This window comes from Glandiceps talaboti, chromosome 9, assembly GCF_964340395.1.
Source record: "Glandiceps talaboti chromosome 9, keGlaTala1.1, whole genome shotgun sequence".
In the NCBI taxonomy this organism is placed as follows: Eukaryota; Metazoa; Hemichordata; class Enteropneusta; family Spengelidae; genus Glandiceps; species Glandiceps talaboti.
This window is the reverse complement of record NC_135557.1, coordinates 5,289,058-5,311,760: the sequence shown is the minus strand read 5'-3', so window position 1 is coordinate 5,311,760 and position 22,703 is coordinate 5,289,058. Positions and strand designations below refer to the sequence as shown.

General features: G+C 35.2%; 1 protein-coding gene across 2 annotated transcripts in view; it reads left to right on the top strand.

Moving 5' to 3' along the window:
* Window positions 1-3,489, top strand: part of LOC144440355 (L-rhamnose-binding lectin CSL3-like) — a 66,169-nt gene extending 62,680 nt beyond the window's left edge. For both annotated transcript variants that reach the window (XM_078129717.1, XM_078129715.1), the window contains exons 2-4: window positions 599-689; window positions 1,467-1,754; window positions 2,707-3,489. In XM_078129717.1, coding sequence (XP_077985843.1) covers window positions 632-689; window positions 1,467-1,754; window positions 2,707-3,020 — 660 coding nt within the window. In that variant the 5' untranslated portion in view covers window positions 599-631 and the 3' untranslated portion in view covers window positions 3,021-3,489. The remainder of the gene's footprint in view (window positions 1-598; window positions 690-1,466; window positions 1,755-2,706) is intronic.
* The last annotated feature ends 19,214 nt before the right edge of the window (window positions 3,490-22,703 follow it).

Here is a 22,703-nt window from a genome sequence, read left to right as displayed (position 1 = left end):
TACAATAAATAACGACTTTGCTATTGTATAACACAATGAAAGCGTCTGTAAAACTGTTACCCATTACGATGAAACTGTACAGCATATAGTAAATTACTACAATCTCAGACCACTAAAAAGAGTGGTACAATGATACGTGCGGTGTCACCCTGAGATTTTTAATTTGATTTACAACTTTTCTTAAGTAATTAAAAGTGTGTATAATTAAATCATTTATACCTCAGCTTGTCTCGAACTTTTTCTATAAAGACCCCTCTTTACATTCAGACCTAACAAGTAACCATCTTGGTACGAAATGATTTGTAAGAAACTGTTTATTTGGTATTCATATTCTTAATATTCTAACAGTGAATACTATATATGATAAGGAGTTATACAAAGTTCTACTACAATACTGAATCACTATATATGGGATACGATTGAAATCCTCCGACATTGGAGTTCGTTAGAGGACTTCTCGGGGCCCTTGCCTGCATCATGAATGTAACATGAGCAGTTTGACCAAATAACCGTTATTTTGTCCTCAGCCAGTGAACTGTAACATGAAACGGTCTGTATTTATGCTTTAACAACTTGTCTTTTTACCTTTCATTGGTAGATATAATCACAGATACAGCATTTCACAGTCAGTATGATTTCTATATATGCCCTGCTGACATTGGTGTACATCATCAATTATCAAGGTCAAGGTAAGAAACTCATTTAAATCAATAACATCAACGGCTCATTTGAATATAATGTGTCAATGGGTAAACCAGTCTGACAAGCAATTGGTCCACTTATGTATCCAATTAATTACTACCACGGGAGTGAGTGTATTAGAAGTGGAAACAATGTCTTGATCTTTCAGGCTAGGGATACACAGGAAGCTGTCAATCATCGCCCCTGACCCTATTTGATAATACACATACAGCATAAGTCACAGACTAAATAGAATTGTATAGGTTTCATTACAATAATTACAACACAATGCATAATGATTAAGTCTTGTCCCAACAACAACAACAACAACAACAACAACAACAACTACTACTACTACTACTACTACTACTACTACTACTACTACTACTACATACTACTACTACTACTACTACTACTACTACTACTACTACTACTACTACTACTACTACTACTACTACTACATACTACTACTACTACTACTACTACTACTACTACTACTACTACTACTACTACAACGACGACACCACCGCTACTACTACAACCGACAACACCACCACCAACAATAACGTTGACAAGAACAACAACAACAACAACAACAACAACAACAAAAACAAAAACAAATGTATGACAAGCAGTCTTTCCAGCATTTACCATTGTAATTATGATGTTTATTGTCATCAATGTTGTTGTATAGTTTTGATATTCTCATCTCAAGCGGTACACAACTCGCCATCATTTGTATGTTCCATAAAATAAATTGTCTCCTACATTTTTGTTTACCGCAGCCTATGCTGATCCGAATATATATCACAGAGTACACTGTGAAGGTCACGTGATGAACTTACAGTGTCCGAGTGGTGTCATACAGGTGACAGACGCCAACTACGGCCGTTTGAACAGTAAGACATGCCAACACAGTCAAATGTACGACACTTGGTGTAAAGCCGACAATAGTTTGGCTGTAGTACAGGAGATATGTAATGGTGTCAGCAGTTGTAGAGTGAATGTTAACAACGGTGTGTTTGGTGACCCCTGTGTACACACATACAAGTACCTAGAAGTTAGATATAGATGTAAGTATAACAAATATATATTGTACAAGCCACGTTGAACAAAACAAAATGGAACCTCAGACCACTGTAGTGAAACCCTCGTCATTCTACGTCACGACAACGCGTTCTATACGTCATTGTTTCTACTGTGTTCTAAATTTGACAAAATATTCAAAATTGAGATTACTTACTTTTCTCGAATTTTCTTTGATATTACTGTTGCTGGTATAGTTATATTATTCATTAATGTTTGTTTTCATTCAACCGGAAAATACTTCTCGTGACCTAAGTATTTTATCACTACGAGTCACTAGACTATTGAATATCATTCAGGACCACCTAGCTTGTCAACCGTCCTATCATGTATGGTTATTTTTTGTGTCTTGACCAATGAAATATCAAGATTTGCACCATCAACATAATGGCATAATACTATACTTCTACATCTGTATCATGGCCATCCATATTAAGTCAATCACCTGCAAAATACAGCTTCTATACCGATCGCTCATCTCTAGCTTCCCAGCTAAGGAAATTAATGAGATTTTCAAAGCCACAGAATTGTCCGATGTGTATCCCCACACTTTGCCTGAGAGCGGCTCAGCATGCATAGACTTAATCACAATTTTGATTCTACCAAATAGAAGCAGAAACTGCATGGCATAGAACGAGTCCAGCTTCAGACTATTCACAAACTCTAGTTGGAATCATTTTTAATAGTGTAATATTAACATGTAATCCATTAATATTAGTATGTAATACATTATGTATATCATTTTTGTTGAACATAAAAGTAGTAAAACAAAAGTGCAAATCTTTGCATCTATGCCTCCTGCTCCCTGTGTTGAGACAACTTCCCAACACACTACATTGTGGTATTTGTGAACTGGCATTTTTTTTCTGTGCAGACCTTACTTTGATTTGTGACATCACTCATTGGTAACTAATTAACATAAACCACTTCTGTTGTCAGGTGTATCTATGGTATATTCCACCGAGACGCTGATTTGTGAGCACGGTACTGCCAACCTAAACTGTGGTACAAATGAAATTCATATAAACTCAGCTAGCTATGGACGTAGCGATCATTCCACGTGTCCTGGTCCAATCCGTGATACCACGTGTCATGCAAGACGTAGTCTGACTACAGTGAGGGATAAATGTGAAGGCCAACAAAGTTGTCAAATTGCAGCTACTAATTCTGTATTTGGTGATCCGTGCTATGGGACATTCAAGTATTTGAAGATAAATTACAGCTGTGGGTCGAATACGGTCATACCAGAGTAGTAATTAAATCAACGACGTTGTGGTATATTGTGATTTATATAGACTCATGTAGTATATGTCAGAAATCAGTATTTAATTGTATGGTCGATGACGTCATCCACTTTACCAAACCTTGAACGAATGACATCATCAAACTTTGCCATCAGTTAATTAAGTGAATGACTTTATCAACTTTGTTATAATTTAAATCAATGACGTTTTGAAATTTAAATTGTTGACATCATCCACTTCATTACGAGTTAAATCAATGACGTCATTATACTAGTATTTGCCGCCATTTCAACCAGTGATGTAATCAACTTCTGCTACAATTTAAATCAATGACGTCATCCATTTCGATATACTATAAATTAATATCAATATAAACAAATGACGTTGATCCACTTTGACGTCATCCACTGTCACAACTAAAACGACCAAAACAGGATTTATTTCATTACTGTATGAAAAGTTATTAAATAAAATGTTACTGTACTACTTATGTTTTTTTTTCTTTCTTTCGAATTATAATATTACGTTTGATGTGATGTGTACGTTGTTCTGGGTGAAATTGTTCGTTGACATAATCTGGGTAATTTTAATACAATTTTCAAATTATGAAGAGAGCTTGTGAAAAGAAGGAATTGGTCTGTTTAGAAGTTTCCATAATCTCCAGTGACCCAAATAAAATTCCATGTTGTGTCAAAAGGATTGAGGGGGGTGGGGGGGGGGGGCTTGAAACATACATACATACATACATACATACATACATACATACATACATACATACATACATATACATTCATACATACATACATATACATTCATACATACGTACGTACATACATACATACATACATACATACATACATACATACATACATACATACATACAGACACAGACATACAGACATACGTACATACATACATACATACATACATACATACATACATACATACATTCCTTACAAAAAAGTTTTTGTTTAGTGTTTACCGTTTTTTGCTCTTTAAAAATACCTTTCTCTACAAGGTGCTAGTTAATAAAGTAATGATTTGGAAATCCGGTGTTTTGTGTAATAAGTTGAGACGTATCATTTTTGTACGATACATACATTGGTACATTCGATATATCTCTTCTGTCGTGGCTAAAAACACTCACAGATTCGTCATAGCAAAAAGTTTGCTTGGTGGGCTGAGCTTATAATGAGTTTGCAGAGCTAGCTAGTCGGCGTTTGTCACGTGTTAGCATGGACGTAAAATAAATACTTCATGGTGTAATGTAAAGAGTAAGTCGATAGGCTGTAAAAAAAATCAAAGTTAAAACTAATGAATGCGTTGAATCGGTGTTTCGAAAAGTTGAAATTGGGACAAAAATGAGTTCAAGTTGAAAGTGAAACCCCTTTAATTGAATTGGGACGGAGTGATCTGATGCATATATGTATGTACTCAGACTCGGGGTTGTCTAATACATGATGCATGGTATACATGTATTCTTACCAATTTAGAAATTACAGGGCTGATATCTCATTTTGTGGGTTCACACACAGTGTTAATTACGAATACTCGAGTAAAGAATCAATTACAGTCCACTGTTCCTAGGAGTAAATTAGTTTGTCAAATTCTGTGCTTGGCAGACACATTTAAACAATATAACAAGATCAAGTCTTGGAATTGGGGGGGGGGGGGGGGTGGTCTATCTACTCTCTCAATGGTCCCAGTGGTCTCGAATGTAAGTAACGGATCACTGTCATATTTTCAGTCCGTTACTCAAACGTCATGTTTCATCTACACGTGACGATTCGTTGACGCTCAAGACCAGAAACTTTAGTGATCTGAGGTTGATGCCACATACAGTCCACTAGGTACCTCGATGACAATAGCGCTCTTTTATTAGTGTCAACGTTCGCACAGACAATGGATATAAATCTCTTCATTGACTGTAGTTTTCGTTGTCAGTGATCTCACATATCTGTACTGATTGTCAATGAGGTGTTAACCAGGTGTGATTTACATTTACATGAAAACAATATTCAATATTCAATATGCCCGAAGAGGTTAAATCTAGCTCTTCGCTTCAATCATTCAAAAGAAATTACAAGCGCCATCTTCTTAATAACTAGGTTGGCACCCCGTTTGTGTGTTTCTTTTTGTGTTTTTAGTCTATACCTGGCTGCATTTTTACGTAAAGTGTAATAATAACAATAATAACACCATTCTCTGTAAACTACTCATCACTAACTACATGTACAACACTTTCGACGTTCACATGTTTCACATTCAGTCTATATACGTTCACTGTCTGCTTCTGCTTTAGGATCCCCGATTCATGAGTTAGAATCCACTGCCATAAAGCACCATTTGTGATGTGAACACTAAATATCAGTCATTTCACATTAAATACTTTCTTTCTAAGCAATGTATCATAGATGCAGCCAAATCAAGCACTAGCCCATCGCCATTTCGCGGACTCCATGAACATTTACCGAAGTACTTGATGTAACAGTTTGTTCTTTATACAATGTACCCTGACACCAGGGATCATTGATATTTGATTGTTCAGAAAACGACGAGTGATTCGCAGAATGTGTGATTGTCCATAAACCCCTGTGGATTGACAGTACATATAAATGAGTATGCAGTATTCCGTGTTGTTACCTCTATAATGCATTACGTCACTAGTGTATACTATTGACCTGGTAAATGATGGGATCACAGAGGTAGCGGTAGAAAGACAAGGGGATATAGGTGACCTAATCACCTGTCTGTGTTTATAGCATAGTTTGTTCGGACAACATCGGACTTCGCCATTCGGCAGATCGACCATCTAATTCCATGCTTGTATATGTGTATACATGACCAGACAACACACCCATTGTAAACCAGAGAACCAGGAACCCAGACACAGCACATCCAATATTTTATTATCCAACGTTCCAAATCATAATCCCGTATGACATTTTAAAGTGCGGTATTATAATACCCTATGCCGCTAAACTTTCAATTGTCAACGTACTTCTATTTTGATGATTTGCCTATTTTGACTTGTCCATACATCTCTTAGTGTCCACAACTTGCCAACGGTCAAAAAATAAGACATCAAAACCAAATACAGTGGGATAATTATTCCGTACAAATTCGCCATTAAATAAATCGAATTTGTTTTTTTCGTTTCGTTATGTTATGTTACCTCTATTAGAAAGGTCCTTACTTAATTCTAAAGTATAATTTTTAGGGATATTAGAAGCAATATTGGTATGGCGTGGTTTTTTCTGTATGTTTTTTTCTTTGTGTGGCATTATGATGTCAACTCCTTCTCCAACTCTACCCCTCCCTCCCCTGGCGTGAAACACGCTTACTGTCAAATCTTAATGTGTTACCTGAAAAATTAGTTTGGGATGTACTAGCCATTTATGGACCAGACTTTCGTCGTTTATATTTTATCCTTCCTAGGAAAAGATGTGAAATTATTCGTTAATCTGATAGCCTTTTGTCCTGTGGCAAAACTTACGTAAAATGCCACTTTATTTTATCTTTACAAGTGTGATTACTGTTAAATGTAGCAGACTTATGCAAAGTGGTAACAATCCTAGGTAACTTTACCCAAGTGGGTATTATTTATCTAGAGAGGTAGAAAGAACTAGCTGTCGTCAAAAAAGTCCAACAATGTTCACATTTGTGAAAACTATGTGTCATAGCAATCATTACATAATAAGGTAAAAGTTGTGAAACCCCAGCAAACATTTGCTTCCTTTCATTTGATGAATTCACTTTGGTCAGGCCTTACTTACTATTTGTATCACTGAAGTTCACGCCAACCTATGTTCTCTTAACCTCAGACAAAAGACAACACCAACCTTGAAACAATACCCAGCTTTATTCCAGTGTCTTCTTACTCCTTTGTCTCCTTCTGAAGACAATGTCTTTCAATTGTTCTCCCTGTATCAACATTTTCGGAGACAACACATTCAATTGTCTTATTCACTGTCTAATGTCTATATATATCCCCAGCATCTCCAACTCATAGTTTTTTCTGTGTATGTCATGTGTTATTTGTACACATCCCAAACGAGGTGTAAATCACTTACTATACTTTCTTACTTAAGTGCAAGCTTACAGAGGACATTACTATCATTTACCTGGATGCCAGCGTACTGAACGGACCTGCAGCATATTCGGTAATATTTTTTGAAGATTATCTTCCATGCCTTCAGTAAGTTTATTAACTATCCCCGTTCCTATTCCACCAACATCTTGTATATTGTGCTGTACCTCGTCTAAATTACGGAGGGTTATTTCAGGAAGCATTAGGCAGACAAATATTTCAACTTATCAGTATGTTACATTATCTGACACGAAATTGATGAATGTCTTTTATTCCTTATTTTTGAGACTTGTAAGTACAACAATCATTCTTTATGCAAACTACATGTCGCCCCCTCGAGAAGATTCTTAGTCTATGCTGACATCACTCCCTGTTTATTTGGTGGTTTCCGAAAATGGCATTTGCTTTAAAGTGTATGTAAATAGTTGTACTTTTGTCAAAAATGTCACACAAATCTTTAATCACCTATGAAAACTACGTCATTTGCAGGCAAAAAGTCGGAAACTTTGGAAACCTATTTACATACACTTTAATTTGTTGTTGAATTCAGTGTTATTGTTGAGGGGAAGAAATTCTGTATTGTATTCACCCTTTCACTCTTTATTCAGATGGTCACGGGCCATGTGCGAAATTGTTTCGACTATTTGCGACAACGAACAATTGGAATCGTTCTAACCACCACATGTATGTTTGACATCTTTCAGACATTATTGAATATATCTTAATTTTAGACTTGAATGCAGATATAAAAGGCATATTATATTATACCAGTATATTGATGGCGCAAATCGAGAGATCTGATTGGTCTAGACATCGAACTAGCGCGTCTAAAATGAGCGATAATGCACAGTTGGCACGCGTCCAAATTTTGATGTTGACTGTTCGTCTACGAACGTTGTAGTCCGTGCAGGGATTGGGGCGCAAATCAAACCAGAAAATGTTGCCTCTTATCTTGTTTCCGACATTTTCAATATACCGGTTATAATATAATAGCAATAAACCACCCCTGGGAATGGTATACCACTCGGTTTTGACTAGTGAACTCAATATATGCACTCGCTATCGCTCGTGCATATATTTCGTTCACTGGTCAAAACCTCTTGGTATACCATCCCCAGGGGGTAGTTTATTGCATCATAAATCTATGTTTTTCATTCCACTGGTTTAACGTCATTCATTCAATCTTGTCATCTTTTAGTGTAGCACATGTAGTTTTTTATTCATATCTGTGTGGTTGTATCAAACACATCTAGAGCTCTAGCCAGTGAACGGTAAAATGAAACTGTTGTATTTATGCTTTTAACAACTTGTCTTTTTACCTTTCATTGGTAGATATAATCACAGATACAGCATTTCACAGTCAGTATGATTTCTGTATATGCCCTGCTGACATTGGTGTACATCATCAATTATCAAGGTCAAGGTAAGAAACTCATTTAAATCAAGAACATCAACGGCTCATTTGAATATAATGTATCAATGTATAAACAGGAAGTTATCAATCATCTAGGGATAATATCGTAAATCTAGGAATGTTTTTTTTTGCGTTTTTACAAATTTCATACAGTTGTCAAATACTATTTTTTACTAATTACCAGACTGGTACATTGTCTTCATGTACAAGAAGGCATTTTAGTCGTTGCATAGTTTTGCATTTTTTGTTTTCCAGCGAAATAAGTAAAAATAAGTCGTTAGCAAAAATGTCCTGTTTTACAATATGCATCAAAGTCACAATGTAAATATAACTGTGTGTCATTACAATATTATGCCATGTTCCTATCATATAAGATGTCGGTACAAAGCAGTACAATGACTAATGACTAAATCACTACTACAAACAATAATAACGACGCCGCACTACCAATGAGCACACCGTTAAATAACAATACAAATGACGTCACAACAGAGCAACTATACAACAGTATGTTTAAGTGCTGAAATAATTCGACACAAAACCCCTAACAAGGTTGGAGAAGGTACAAATGACAATCAGATGAATGAATGAATAAATAAATAAATAAATAGATATATAAATAAGTAAAGAGTTAATCATTGTCAAATCTAATTTTGAACGCTTTATAAATAAACATAGCAAGATTTCTTGTTTGTCTCACTTTGCATGAATGCAGAAATTGTACAAAATTATACATAAAAAAATAGGAAACTTCCAGAAATATTCGAAATGAATTGATCCATCTTCCAAAAGTTCACAATGTCTACAAATTCTATCATCTAAAGGTTTACTAACAGGTCTATGCCATCTGTCTCATTCAATTTCTAGTGTATGCGACAAACTCTTAACCTTGGTAATGCCTGTCGAAAACAAGGGATAGTAACAATGTCTAGATATGGCTTGAAATCAAATGTGTCGAAATGTCGAAAGAGTCTTGCCCTTGTTGAATCATTAATTCGGGCAGTTCAGTTTTGAAAAAAGTTATCTGAAAGCCTCTGCCTGACTAAAGAAAGAAATACATATGTGTTACCAACTCCTTGTTGTAACCATGCATACATAACACCTAACTCTGATAAAAGATATCTTAGATGTCTATTCCTCATTGTACTTAAACCGAGCATTTCGCAGTTTGATTCTATAATTTGATCGAGGAGTTATCATATTTTGCCTGTTTACACTACTTTTCTCATAACACCACCACCACCACCACCACCACCACCACCGACAACAATATCACCACCTAGAACAACACCGCCAATAACAACAATCAAATCTTCAAAACGTGGTTCAAACAGCCTCATTATTCATGAGAGTATTGGCATGTAGTAATTGTCATGGTTATCATTAATTACGTAGTATAATTTCTCATCTTTTGTTGGAATACTGCACACCAACATTCGTATTTTTTAAATAAATGTCGCTTATTTTATTCGTATTTCCACAGCCTATGCTGATCCAAATATATATCGCCAAGTACGTTGTGAAGGTGACCTAATGAGTCTTCAGTGTCAGACAGGTGTCATACAGGTGACATACGCCAACTACGGCCGTTTGGACAGGAGCACGTGCGAAAACGTTAACATGTACAACACGTGGTGTAAAGCCGACAATAGTTTGGCTATAGTACAGGAGCAATGCAATGGTGTCAGAAGTTGTAGTGTGTCTGCTGTCAACGATGTGTTTGGTGACCCTTGTGTATTTACAAATAAGTACTTGGAAGTTAGATTCAGATGTAAGTATAACGTGTAATATATTTATCTACCAGTATAACCGTGGGGAATTCCCGATGAACCAACTTAGCACGTATCTAAGCATCGTCGATCCTTTATAACACAAAAGATACATTTATCAGATTCAACTCAAAGGGGATACATTATTGATAGTGTAATACTAGTAGGTTTTCATAACATAAAAGTGTGTAGTAACGCAAAAAATTGCAGATTTTTGCATATATGCCTCCTTCTCCCTGTGTTGAGACAGTGATTTCCAACGTACAACATTAATGTGGTATCGGTGAGCGTTTATTATTATCTGTATCACTTTCTTACTTGTGTGTCTGTACATACATGACAAAACGAGGCCGCTTCGTTTTCTAATTACCACTAATCTTATTTCCTTTATGACGTCACCCAATGATATACTAAGAATAATATGTTAACTAATTAACATCAACCATTTCTATTCCAAGGTGTATATATGGCATATTCTACCGAGATCGTGACGTGTGAGGACGACACTGCCAGCCTAAACTGCGGTACGAATGAGATTCACATCAACAAAGCTAGCTATGGACGTAGAGATCGTTCCACCTGTGGTGGACTAGTTTTTGATACCACGTGTCATGCAAGGAATAGTCTTACTATAGTGAGGCATAGATGTGAAGGCAAACAAAGTTGTCAAATTGCAGCAACTAATTCTGTATTTGGTGACCCGTGCTATTGGACATATAAATATTTGATAATAAATTACAGCTGTGGATCGAATGCTCCCATACCGATTTAATGAACTGAATACTATTACATGAGGTATTGACTGGTGGACTGTATTGAAATATCGAAATGCCAGAACTTGCGTTATCGAAAGTAAATAAGTAAATATAAATATTTCATAAACAAAATGCTAGTCTCATGCATTACGATATTTCGTCCAGACGCGATGCGTATGTCACTATATGTATGTATACGCAACATTTTACAGTTTTTAAACTGTACTCGTCGTCTGACATTTAGTTTGAAACAATTTTAGAAAAATCACTGTGCCAAAGATTGAGTTTAGAGAGACTAAGAGATTTAGACAAGGGTTACAATATAGAACTGTGAACACGTCTCATTCTAGTTACACAAATATAAAGGCAGCGATATTATACTTTTGCTAACAGAAAGTTCACACATATCAACTTAAATATTTCATGATCTTAGCATAATGATGACCTAAAAGGGTCACCAAATGCAGCCATTTCAATTTTAAAATCGTCAACTTCAACTTCTGAACCCAACAGCCCCCCCCCCACCCACCACCACCACCACCACCACCTCGCCGTGGACTAGTGACTTTCATTTTTGGCTAACCATTATTTGTCATTAGCCAGAGTAACTAACCCCCGTAAATATCTAGAGCTAACCCTGTAATGCTGTATCTACAATATCATCGTGAGGCAGCCGGCTACAAATGAAGCTGCCCTGCGCGAGCTTATGGGTTTTGCCTAAATATGATATTGTAACAGGACACGAACATAGTTGATTCAGAATGGTGATTATAGCATATGATAGATTTATTTTATACTCAAGTCTGCCTATTCTGTAACAGTTAGCAGTTTTGCCAATGGGCTTTTGATGGTTGATATAATTTAGTTTAATACTTTCGGGATGAGATTATATTTGAGAATGGAGAAAAATCCAAGTTGTTTGAACAAAATGTTAACTATCCTGATTAACCACATGGGCATATGTGTTTACACATTTTTGTTTTTTTTGTTTAATGTTTAACTCTACTTTTTTTGCAAATATTTATTTTATGTTTACTGTTTTGCTTTAAAAAGATATCTTCTCCCTACAAGGTGCCACGTAATAAAGTAATGATTTGAAAAGTTGGTGTTTCTTTTTGTGAATCAATTTTTTAACTGCTTCTTGTGCTGGTTTTAATAAACCTGCTTTACTATGACTACATGAGTTTGTGCTACTGAGCGCCCTCAACCGGTGACCCTTCATCATAGAATAACTTCTCCCTTGTCCCTTTCTCTAAAATATTTAATCTTATCGTCATTTCAATTAAATTAGCATTCTCTTCATCACCAGTCCTCTTTCATATATTTACTTTTGTCTACTCGGCACCAATCCCCTTTTCTACATTTTCTCTTGGCTTTTCACCATCGTCATCAGTACTATTCCCTACACGTGATTTTGGCTCTTCTCCATCAGTACTATTCCCTACACGAGATTTTGACTCTTCTCCATCAGTACTATTCCCTACACGAGATTTTGGCTCTTCTTCATCAGTACTATTCCCTATACGAGATTTTGGCTCTTCTCCATCAGTACTATTCCCTACACGAGATTTTGGCTCTTCTTCATCAGTACTATTCCCTATACGAGATTTTGACTCTTCTCCATCAGTACTATTCCCTACACGAGATTTTGACTCTTCTTCATCAGTACTATTCCCTATACGAGATTTTGACTCTTCTCCATCAGTACTATTCCCTACACGGGATTTTGACTCTTCTCCATCAGTACTATTCCCTACACAAGATTTTGACTCTTCTCCATCAGTACTATTCCCTACACGAGATTTTGACTCTTCTCCATCAGTACTATTCCCTACACGAGATTTTGGCTCTTCTTCATCAGTACTATTCCCTATACGAGATTTTGACTCCTTTTCATCATCTGGCTTCTTACTTACAACAGACTTCGGTATACCATTCATAGCATTTACCATTAGGACTATTCCCCAACAATTATCCTGATAAAAATATAAGTTTAGCATTTCGTGGGATTATTGTATAAACTTACTAGAAAAGGAATTATTTCCGATTTTCACAACAACAAATAAAAATCGATGAATTTTCTGCATCCTAAGTATACTCCTTAGATTTGAGATAATAACCTAAGTGCAAATTGGCATCATATTGTGATATAAAAGTGACTGTAATTCTAAAAACATAAAGTTGTGTATATCATAAGGCATCATCAGAAATAGTAGAGAATTGATCTCTGTAACCGATTATTTTATATTACACTTATTCATCTCTTTGTTCTTTGATTTTTTGTCAGACATGTGATAATTAACACAGTGCCATTCAATGTCTTTCAGGTATGTCTGGTAGACAAGACTATTCCACATCCACACCTGTTACACATAGCACTGTGTCACATACCCTTTAAATTGACTTTAAATCCTAACAAAACTATGTTTTTTTTTTCAAAAGGTGTCATGTATGTTCCAAATAGATACATGGCTATTAATATATGATAATGATGCTTTTTATCATTGTTTGAAATGAAATGAAATGCATAGTTTTTTTAATGTTTCTTTTTTAGGTACGTTCAACATTTAATTCCAGTTTCTGACATCATCTGTCAATAATGTTTAGGCTTTTTCCGCTGTACAGGATCAACAAGATTGTCTGAAAGAGGGCCATACATAATGGGTTATGCATTATTTCTCTACAACCGAACTTTATCGCTAGCCTGCCATGGGTTTAAAAAAAATGCACAGTTCGATAACAAACATAACATCATTTAGAAATACCTTAAACCAACTATACCAAATTTATTATTTGTTGAGGTATACCTAAGATTTAATTATAATTTCCTTTTCTTCTGAGTCATGTACAATTGACATTACTTACGTCACACAAATCCACCAATGTATTGTTTACATCTACGTCACCATGATAACATTTGCATTTATGTAGAGTTTTAACAGCTACAATCAAGTCGTTAAGCATTTGCTCTTTATCTTGGGTGAGTACAGATTCCCAATCAGTGAAATCACACAATTTAACCAGATTATCTGGGAGTTTGTTGAAAATAGGTGACCAGCACAGTCTCATCTTACGTATCAAACTTATCTGTACCACTTTGAAATCCTTTACAAGACCTGAAATTAAATCATCAACTTAATTTTACAAAGTATAACAATGCGATATAACTCATAATATGGCCTTACATTTAATTTTCGCTATCAGTCTTAAATATCTTTCATTTGAAATATTAATATTCGCATCAATATACATACATACATACATGTATATATATATATATATATATATATATATATATATATATATATATATATATATATATATATATATATATATATATATATATATATATAAAACATATTATACATTCTGTTCCGCCTGTCCCATCTCACCCCTCTGTGTCCTGGTACAGAACAACAGCGACATGATAACTTCCGTGTACACTTACACTATACGAAAACTCATATTTGACCATGTCTTTCGACCGGGATAAATCTTGTACAGAGAGATATGTAAGTGTGGTGAGTAAGAGACGAAGTTCCACCTTTGACTTAATTTCCCCCCCCTCCCCCCCTTGATCTCTCCCCTGGGCGCTGCAGACAGTCAAATGTGGTACTGCGTCTCGTACTACCCCAGAAATAGTGGTTAGGTGGGTCACAAGGTAGGGTTGGGTAAAGGTAGGTATATTAGAGTGTTACAAAATTCCATGCATTTTCCTAAATGAAAAACCCCCAAATAATTAAGTTAGCAAGCTGGCGCTCTTTCATTCATGATCTTATATAGTGTAATTCCATTTGTTATTACTGATACTATTTTCCAATGCCATACTTTTAAATCGTAGCTATTAAATAACTTACATTGCCATACATTACTAAATATCCAGCTAGCGATATGGTCCAGTGATATTGTTAAGAATGACAGAACAAATCATTGTAAAATACTTAGTTTGTTTCTATCAAAGTGCCATTTAGGTTTTAGTGGGTTACTTAAGGTCATACTGAATTATCAATTACGTTGAATTAGTAACCTTGTAATATTTTAAACCATGAACTATACCTGAGCCAATGAATAGATACTTTGGTACGTGACTCAAAAGTAGGTGTTTGTGAAAAGAGTAGAATATGAGAAAATTTATCAAAATACTATTAGCGTTAAGTTTTAGATTATTACCAACATAGTAATATATTGCCGACCCCAAACCATAAAGATATATGGCTAACCTGTCTCCTTTGATCTTTGCGTCAATGTATGTACCCTTGACATAAGACTGTCAAGGCCGATAATTCTGAGTTCACATGATGAATACGAGTATAGCAGTGGATTGACCATACTGTTAATTGGTAGAAGAACGATAGCAATCCAGGGATAAACAGTACTGGGAAGTTTAATTCCTGCAAGACCAACTAGGGTAAAAATGATGATTGGAACATTGCTTAATAAATTACTTCCGACGATCAGCATTACTTTGATGATTAACTTCTCCGTTTCTCTTGATTTACGTGTTCTCGTTAGTTCCTTGCCTGTTGATATCTTGTAGTTAATGATGATGGAATAGCAAACGGTGGTAATAATTATTTTCATGGCAACCAAAACAGTGTTGATAGCAACAGATAATTCCCATCCAGGTATCCGATCATAGCGTAATTGCAGCGGTAAGCAAACGCGGTTCTGTCCATAGAAGAGTTCTCCAAAGTATCCGAGGTGACAAACAGGTAATATTGATAATACAAAGTAGATAACTATTCCTGTCAGAATGATATAGCCGGCTTTCTTTGGATTTAGTTTGAGTTGCTTCATTGGATTAGTTAATACAAGACAACGAGTCAAAGCCATTATAGCACTCAAGAATATAGACATCTGGTTTGAGAATGTACCAATAACTCCCAAAAAAGAACAAACTATGCTTCTTCGCCACAATACGTCATTATGTATGTAATCATCTTTATAGTACATATCGGCACTCGAAAGAAAAATCAGGTAGATACTCATTAACATATCACTAATAGCCAATACAAATATTAACAGTGCATCACTCGAACGTGTCAACGATTTCCTGTTTGCCTTTAGAAGTTTCCAAACGACACTGTACAGATTTAGGCTGAATGACGTCAGTCCTATCAACCAGGCAAGCACACGCACGATTGTGCTTGGTAGAAGATCGTTGCACGAAGAAAATACGTCGGCTTTCGGTAAACACTCCGTCAGATTGCCCTCTTCAAACCCGGCGATACAACACAGAGCATAGATGTCTGAGTACCTGATTTAACAAGTCGATGCATATGTAGAAATACAGAAGTGAAAAAATAACAGAGGTGATCATTTCCTATAAACAATATATTGCTGACAGTTGTACGTTTACATAATTATTATGTAACATTAATTTTGGTATTTGACTTTAAAAAAAGTAGGTATGCTTTAGAAACTGTGATTCTTCAAACAGGGTTATTAAACTCCCTATTACAAATTATTCAGATATGGCACAAATGTATGATGTGGTACCTATTTCACTAAAGAAAACAGTTTTAACATTATCAGTTCCAGCAAAATCTTACACATTATTATGTTGACGGATAAAGATTTAATGTTCACAACAACAACAACAACAACAACAACAACAACAGCAACAACGACGACGACGACAACAACAACAACAACAACGATAACAACAAAACCAGCAGTAGCAACAGCGAGATCAACAAAACCAGCAATAGCAGCAACAGCGAGATCAACAAAAACAAGAACAAGTACAGCAATAATAACAACAACAACAACAGCAACAGTAACAGCAGCAGCAGCAGCAACAACAACAACAACAACAACAACAACAGCAGCAGCAGCAGTAGCAATACTAAACAGCAGAACTCACAGAAATTGGATGCTAGGCACTTCTTTGAATAACACATCGTCAAAATATGCTATCTTGTTGTACCGCAGGTCTCTGCAATTATCATCAGAAGAACGTGCATGTTATATTTGTTATATTTTGATTTTGATAATAGTAAATTAGGCAATTTTAGACAAAACAATTTTCAAGCAACCCCACACACTACACATTCAATCAACTAGTTACAATTAACCCCATCCATCAATCTCTCCAGTCAAAAATTATTCAGCTGGCTGATAACCAATATGAGCATAATTAATCAAAATATCGAATTAGTCAAAAAGTCTTAATCTTAAAACTTAATTTCAGGGTACAAAAGCTCGTATTAGCGGTAGTGGAAAGTATTTAGTCCCTCGTAACAAAACCAGCATTCTGATAAGCATATGCATAAATACATTGCCTTTATTTGACAAAGCCTATATTAATGTGGTAAGCAGACTGTATTGTAATAGTCTAAAAAGACTTGACTTCTCCCTGGAATACAATGTTTTTAAACGACCACTGATGAAGCAAAGGTATGAAGGTGTACATGGAAATAGAACTAAATTGTTACCATTTTACCTATTTGCATGAAAAGATGGTAAGGTCGGGGGCTTAAGTAGGGTCGTGTTATTGGAAACACACCATTTTGTTATTTGGGCTAAATGGTATGTTACAGTAGTAGACTTAAATGCACGAAAACGTATTTCTTTGCATTTCTATGTAGTCTATTCCATTGGTGCACGGCGATCTCCTATAATTACTAAACTATTCATAGCTGTCATAATAACAATATTAGTAATCAGTCTTTAATAGAAAAAGCAACTTACAAAGTTGTCAACTTGCCAAGATCTTTAAATGCTGCGTCAGCAATACCATATAGTTGGTTGTTAGAGAGGTTCCTAGTAAGATAGGAGTATACATATAAAAAAAGACACATTGATACATTACGTTGTTAACAATTTTATGTTACATAACCACAGTGCTATTAAGTAAAATATAAATAACGAGGTGTGTGATTGCCGAATTGTATATACTATTAATACTATGGCTGCCTTTGTAATATTCCCCTATATGTGATGATAACAAAAACTAATACACCATTGTTGCAAAATGAGGTCATAGGCCGTAACAATTGACTTTGCTACAACATTTTCATTGAGTACTGTTCTCCTATCTATATATCTATCTATCTATCTATCTATCTATCTATCTATCTATCTATCTATCTATCTATCTATCTATCTATCTATCTATCTATCTATCTATCTATCTATCTATCTATCTATCTATCTATCTACCTACCTACCTACCTACCTACCTACCTACCTACTTACCTACCTATCTACCTATCTATGTATCTAACACAGTGCCCAATACATATCATTTTATATATACTGAGTTTATATATATATATATATATATATATATATATATATATATATATATATATATATATATATATATATATATATATATATATATATATATATATACACACACACAGAGACAGTGTGTGTGTGTGTGTGTGTGTGTGTGTGTGTGTGTGTGTGTTTTAATTAAAAACAATTAGGTCATAAAACGTGACTCAGTCTTTCTCATCTTTGGGATCTTCTGGCGACTGTTTCAGCTTGTCAATGGTTTACTTGTTTATGTAATACCTTGGTTATACAATTGCATAACAAGATGGTCGGACTAAAGTCTTCATAGATTTGCTCGTTTCATTGTTAAAAAGTTCAACATATAAATTGATATAATTTAGTGTGCAAGTATTTCTTCCTTAAAAGTTTTTCATTTCGTACATGGATACGAATACTATTTTTTTAAACGACTATTTCTTAAAGTGGCTTAATTGTGTGGATTTGATGCAAAGTTAACAGTGTTCTTTACCAATTATGAACAACCGATTTATAGTAATTTTCATATAAACAGATTACAGTACTTTACTTACATCAATGTTAAACGTTTCAGACCTTCAAATTGTGAATCAGCGAGATAGGAGAGCAAGTTATTTTGTAGATGTCTGCAAATATATCGGACAGAACACAATTAGACATTATTCAGCATAACCTTGTGCATGTCTAACTCCAACGAAAACACTGAAGCATACTTACAAGTTTAGTAAATTTCGTAATCCCCTGAACATTCCTGGATATAGTTTGGTTAAAGTATTATTGGCAAGATTTCTATTGAGACAAAAGCAGAAACATTGATTAATGCAATTGTTGCAGTTACTTAAGATGATTCTTAAATGTTAAATTAGCGTTTATGGTCATAAGGACTTCTGATATATTCAACACACAATACCAATGCTAACAACAAACTCTGCAACATATTATAAATATATCGACATGACCGAAACTATTTATGGTATCATAATTGAAAGGAAAGTGTTGCTGGTCATTGAGTTATTCTTCAATAATTGCTCTGATACAGAAAACAAATATAACAGAAAAACTTACAGTTCCCCCATCCAACTAAATTTATTGAACGAATCGTTCAGTGTAATGTGGTGGCTTGTTATGTTCATCTGTGTTGTAATTCTGCAACCAAGAGCATACTGTGTATCAAAAATTGTATCATACCATTTTCTTTTCAATATTATAAAAAATGGTCCAGTTAGTATGGAAGATGAGATAATGACAGATAATGATTACGTAAACCATTAAATAATTTCTTTTTATTTCTACGCAAATAGCACGTAAAGATGTCATATAATGGTGTCTTTATGATATCACAGAAGCAGACCATTATTTCATTAAACCCTGAGTATATAACGACCTGCGTTATTCTCATCAGGTGCATATCTGAACAACGTCAGGAATAGAAGGGCTAACACACTTTTTGCCAAGCCCCTTATTTCGAAGGCGTTATTGATTTGACAAGACACGCACAATTTTAAGCCATCATTCAAGGAACAAAAGCAAAATAACCAATAATATTTATACTATTGATCTTTCTACTCAGTGTACACTTTAATATTATATTCTGTAATGTGTGACAGTTTATCAATTTAATATAATATTCTGTAACGTGTGGTATTTTATCAATCTAATATTATATTCTGTAACATGTGACATGTTATCAATATAATATTCTATTCTGTAACGTGTGACATTTTATCAATGTAATATTATATTCTGTAACATGTGACATGTTATCAATATAATATTCTATTCTGTAACGTGTGACATTTTATCAATGTAATCTATAAAACACCATCAACATATCTCTTACAGACGTCTGGTATTATCAGACAAATCGCCAAGGACCGATACATGTATTGCGGTGCACCTTACATCATAGGCTTTGCATAGACAACCTACTGGACATACTGCATCTGAAAATGGTAATTGAAATAGACGGTTTAGTTAATATACTTTCTGTCGTTATATTTCATGTGATTACTGCTAGAAGAAAGACAGTTACAATAATACACTAACAGAAGGTAACCCACACTCCATAGATTTGCCCACAGCCTACTGGACATACAACATCTTCAATGGGTAATTGAAGTAAAAGGTTTAGTTCATATACTTTCTTCTGATGTGGGTTCACTTAGAACAAAGAGTTTTAGTAATACACTAATCCACAGTCCTTAAATGTGCCTATACTTACCACAGTACAGTTCGTCATAGCCACTTTGACAGTGTCTAATGTTATCACATATATTAGACATCTCAACACATTTCTCTTCGTCTGGGCAATGGAGAACTCCGGGTGGGCATTGGAAAGTAACTGAAGATTGACAAATGTAATAAGGTTAATTTGGTATATGGATTTACTGGTTAGAACATTAGATAGATAAATGAGTGTCTGGAATGGTGGACGAACAGACAAAGTGACAGAGAGACACACGAAGAAAGACAGAGTTAGAGACAGACACACGGAGAGACAGACCGAGACAGAGACTGGCACATAGATAAACAGACAGACAGACAGACAGACAGACAGACAGACAGGCAGACAGACAGGCAGACAGACAGACAGACAGACAGACAGACAGACAGACAGACAGACAGACAGACAGACAGACGGACGGACAGACTACTGTTACCATGCCTCCCTTTGTGGGGATGACGTAACTCGATGTTCATTAGAAACTGCATCCTCAATTCTTATTTTCACGCATTAACGATTTGAAGAAAAATATTGATTACTAACGACATAATGTTTCTTGTTCGTCTTCTCTTCCTATGCAGTCTGTTACACCATCACACATCTTATGTAATGGAATGCAATAACTATTGGGACATTTGTACATAGTCGATTGACATGTGTCATCTGTGTAGGAAAATATCGGTTTAACTCTGACATTATGACTTTTAACGTTCACAATATTGACAAGCAGCTTAACTGTTATCTTTGCATATTGAATATGTAATCACCTGATCTGATTACAATAATTAGTGTTGACCTTCTGTCTATAACTTGTGTAAGATGTAATGAAAATGTACTAAAACAAATACAATATGATGTAATATCTAACATGTCGCTGAGATTTACCATACGCTGTGATCAATTGCACATCACAGCAATTTATCGTTCTGACACTCTGGTTTACAGTTAGAATGATGTTTCTGTAGTTTTTCACTCATGTAACATGACATCTCACTATGCGAAAAGTCATATTTGACCATGTCTTTCCACCGGCGTAAATCTGGAGCAAAGGATGTGTAATTGTGGTGAGTATGAGACGAAGTTCTACCTTTGACTTTATTTACCTCGGTAATCTCTCACCTGGGGTGCTGTAGACAGTCAAAAGTGGTACTGCATCTCGTACTACCCCTGGACAGAGTTTGTGGTTAGGCGGGTCACAGGTACGGTAAACGTTGGGTAAAGGTGGGTAAATAGGACCTTTCGTGTAGTGTTTTTATACACAAACACACTTAGACAGCTTCTAATGCAAAAACAAGTACATAGGTGCTGTGCACAGAGGGGAAGTAGAAGTAGTGGATATGTTGATTATCAGTTAGAAAATGTACAGTTGTAGCCATTGAAATAATCCAGTCCATGTGTAATGTTTTTCACCAGAAACCTGTTTTTTCTGCACTGTGAAAGAACAGCCATGTTTATCAGTGTTCAATGTGATTAGGCAAAGGATCCTGCTATGTCTGTTGTGTCTCTATTATTGTTCAAAGTTTAAATTTGTCTATCTTTGTGTCCAAAACCGAATGTCACATCAGAGAAACACCAAACCAACATCATTCTAGCTGTATTAAACAGATCTATCGGAACATTAACCTGCACTGGGTATTATCAGCTTAAGGTATGTGTAAGTTTCCTTCATTTAAACTTCATCAACCAATGTGCTCTATTTATTTTAATCATGATAGGATATATTATATATCAATTATTTGTGATTTAAGACTGCAAATATTAATACATTTGAATATACCAACACTCTCTGTCTCTGCATTTAAATAATACCATTGTTATGGATTCATACTCACTGCAGTCTTTCAGATGAGACAGATCTCGACAACCACGAGGATATCCTTGACTATCTACGTCATAAACACAGCGCCATCTTTTGTCAACACAGATACCATTTTCACATTTATATTCAGTCGGAAGGCATTCTGTATCTAAATATAACAAGAAAGTATAACACATTTATTGATAGCAACACGAATTACATTGAAGGTGAACTCAACTAATTGAAAAAAAATGTAGAGCGCTGGGTTATCCCATTGACACAAATGAGTGTTTTTTTATCACTTACTGCAAGTATCAGGTTCGTCTACGATAATGTCTTCTTCACAAAATGCACAGTCGGATATACCATCACATTGTAATGA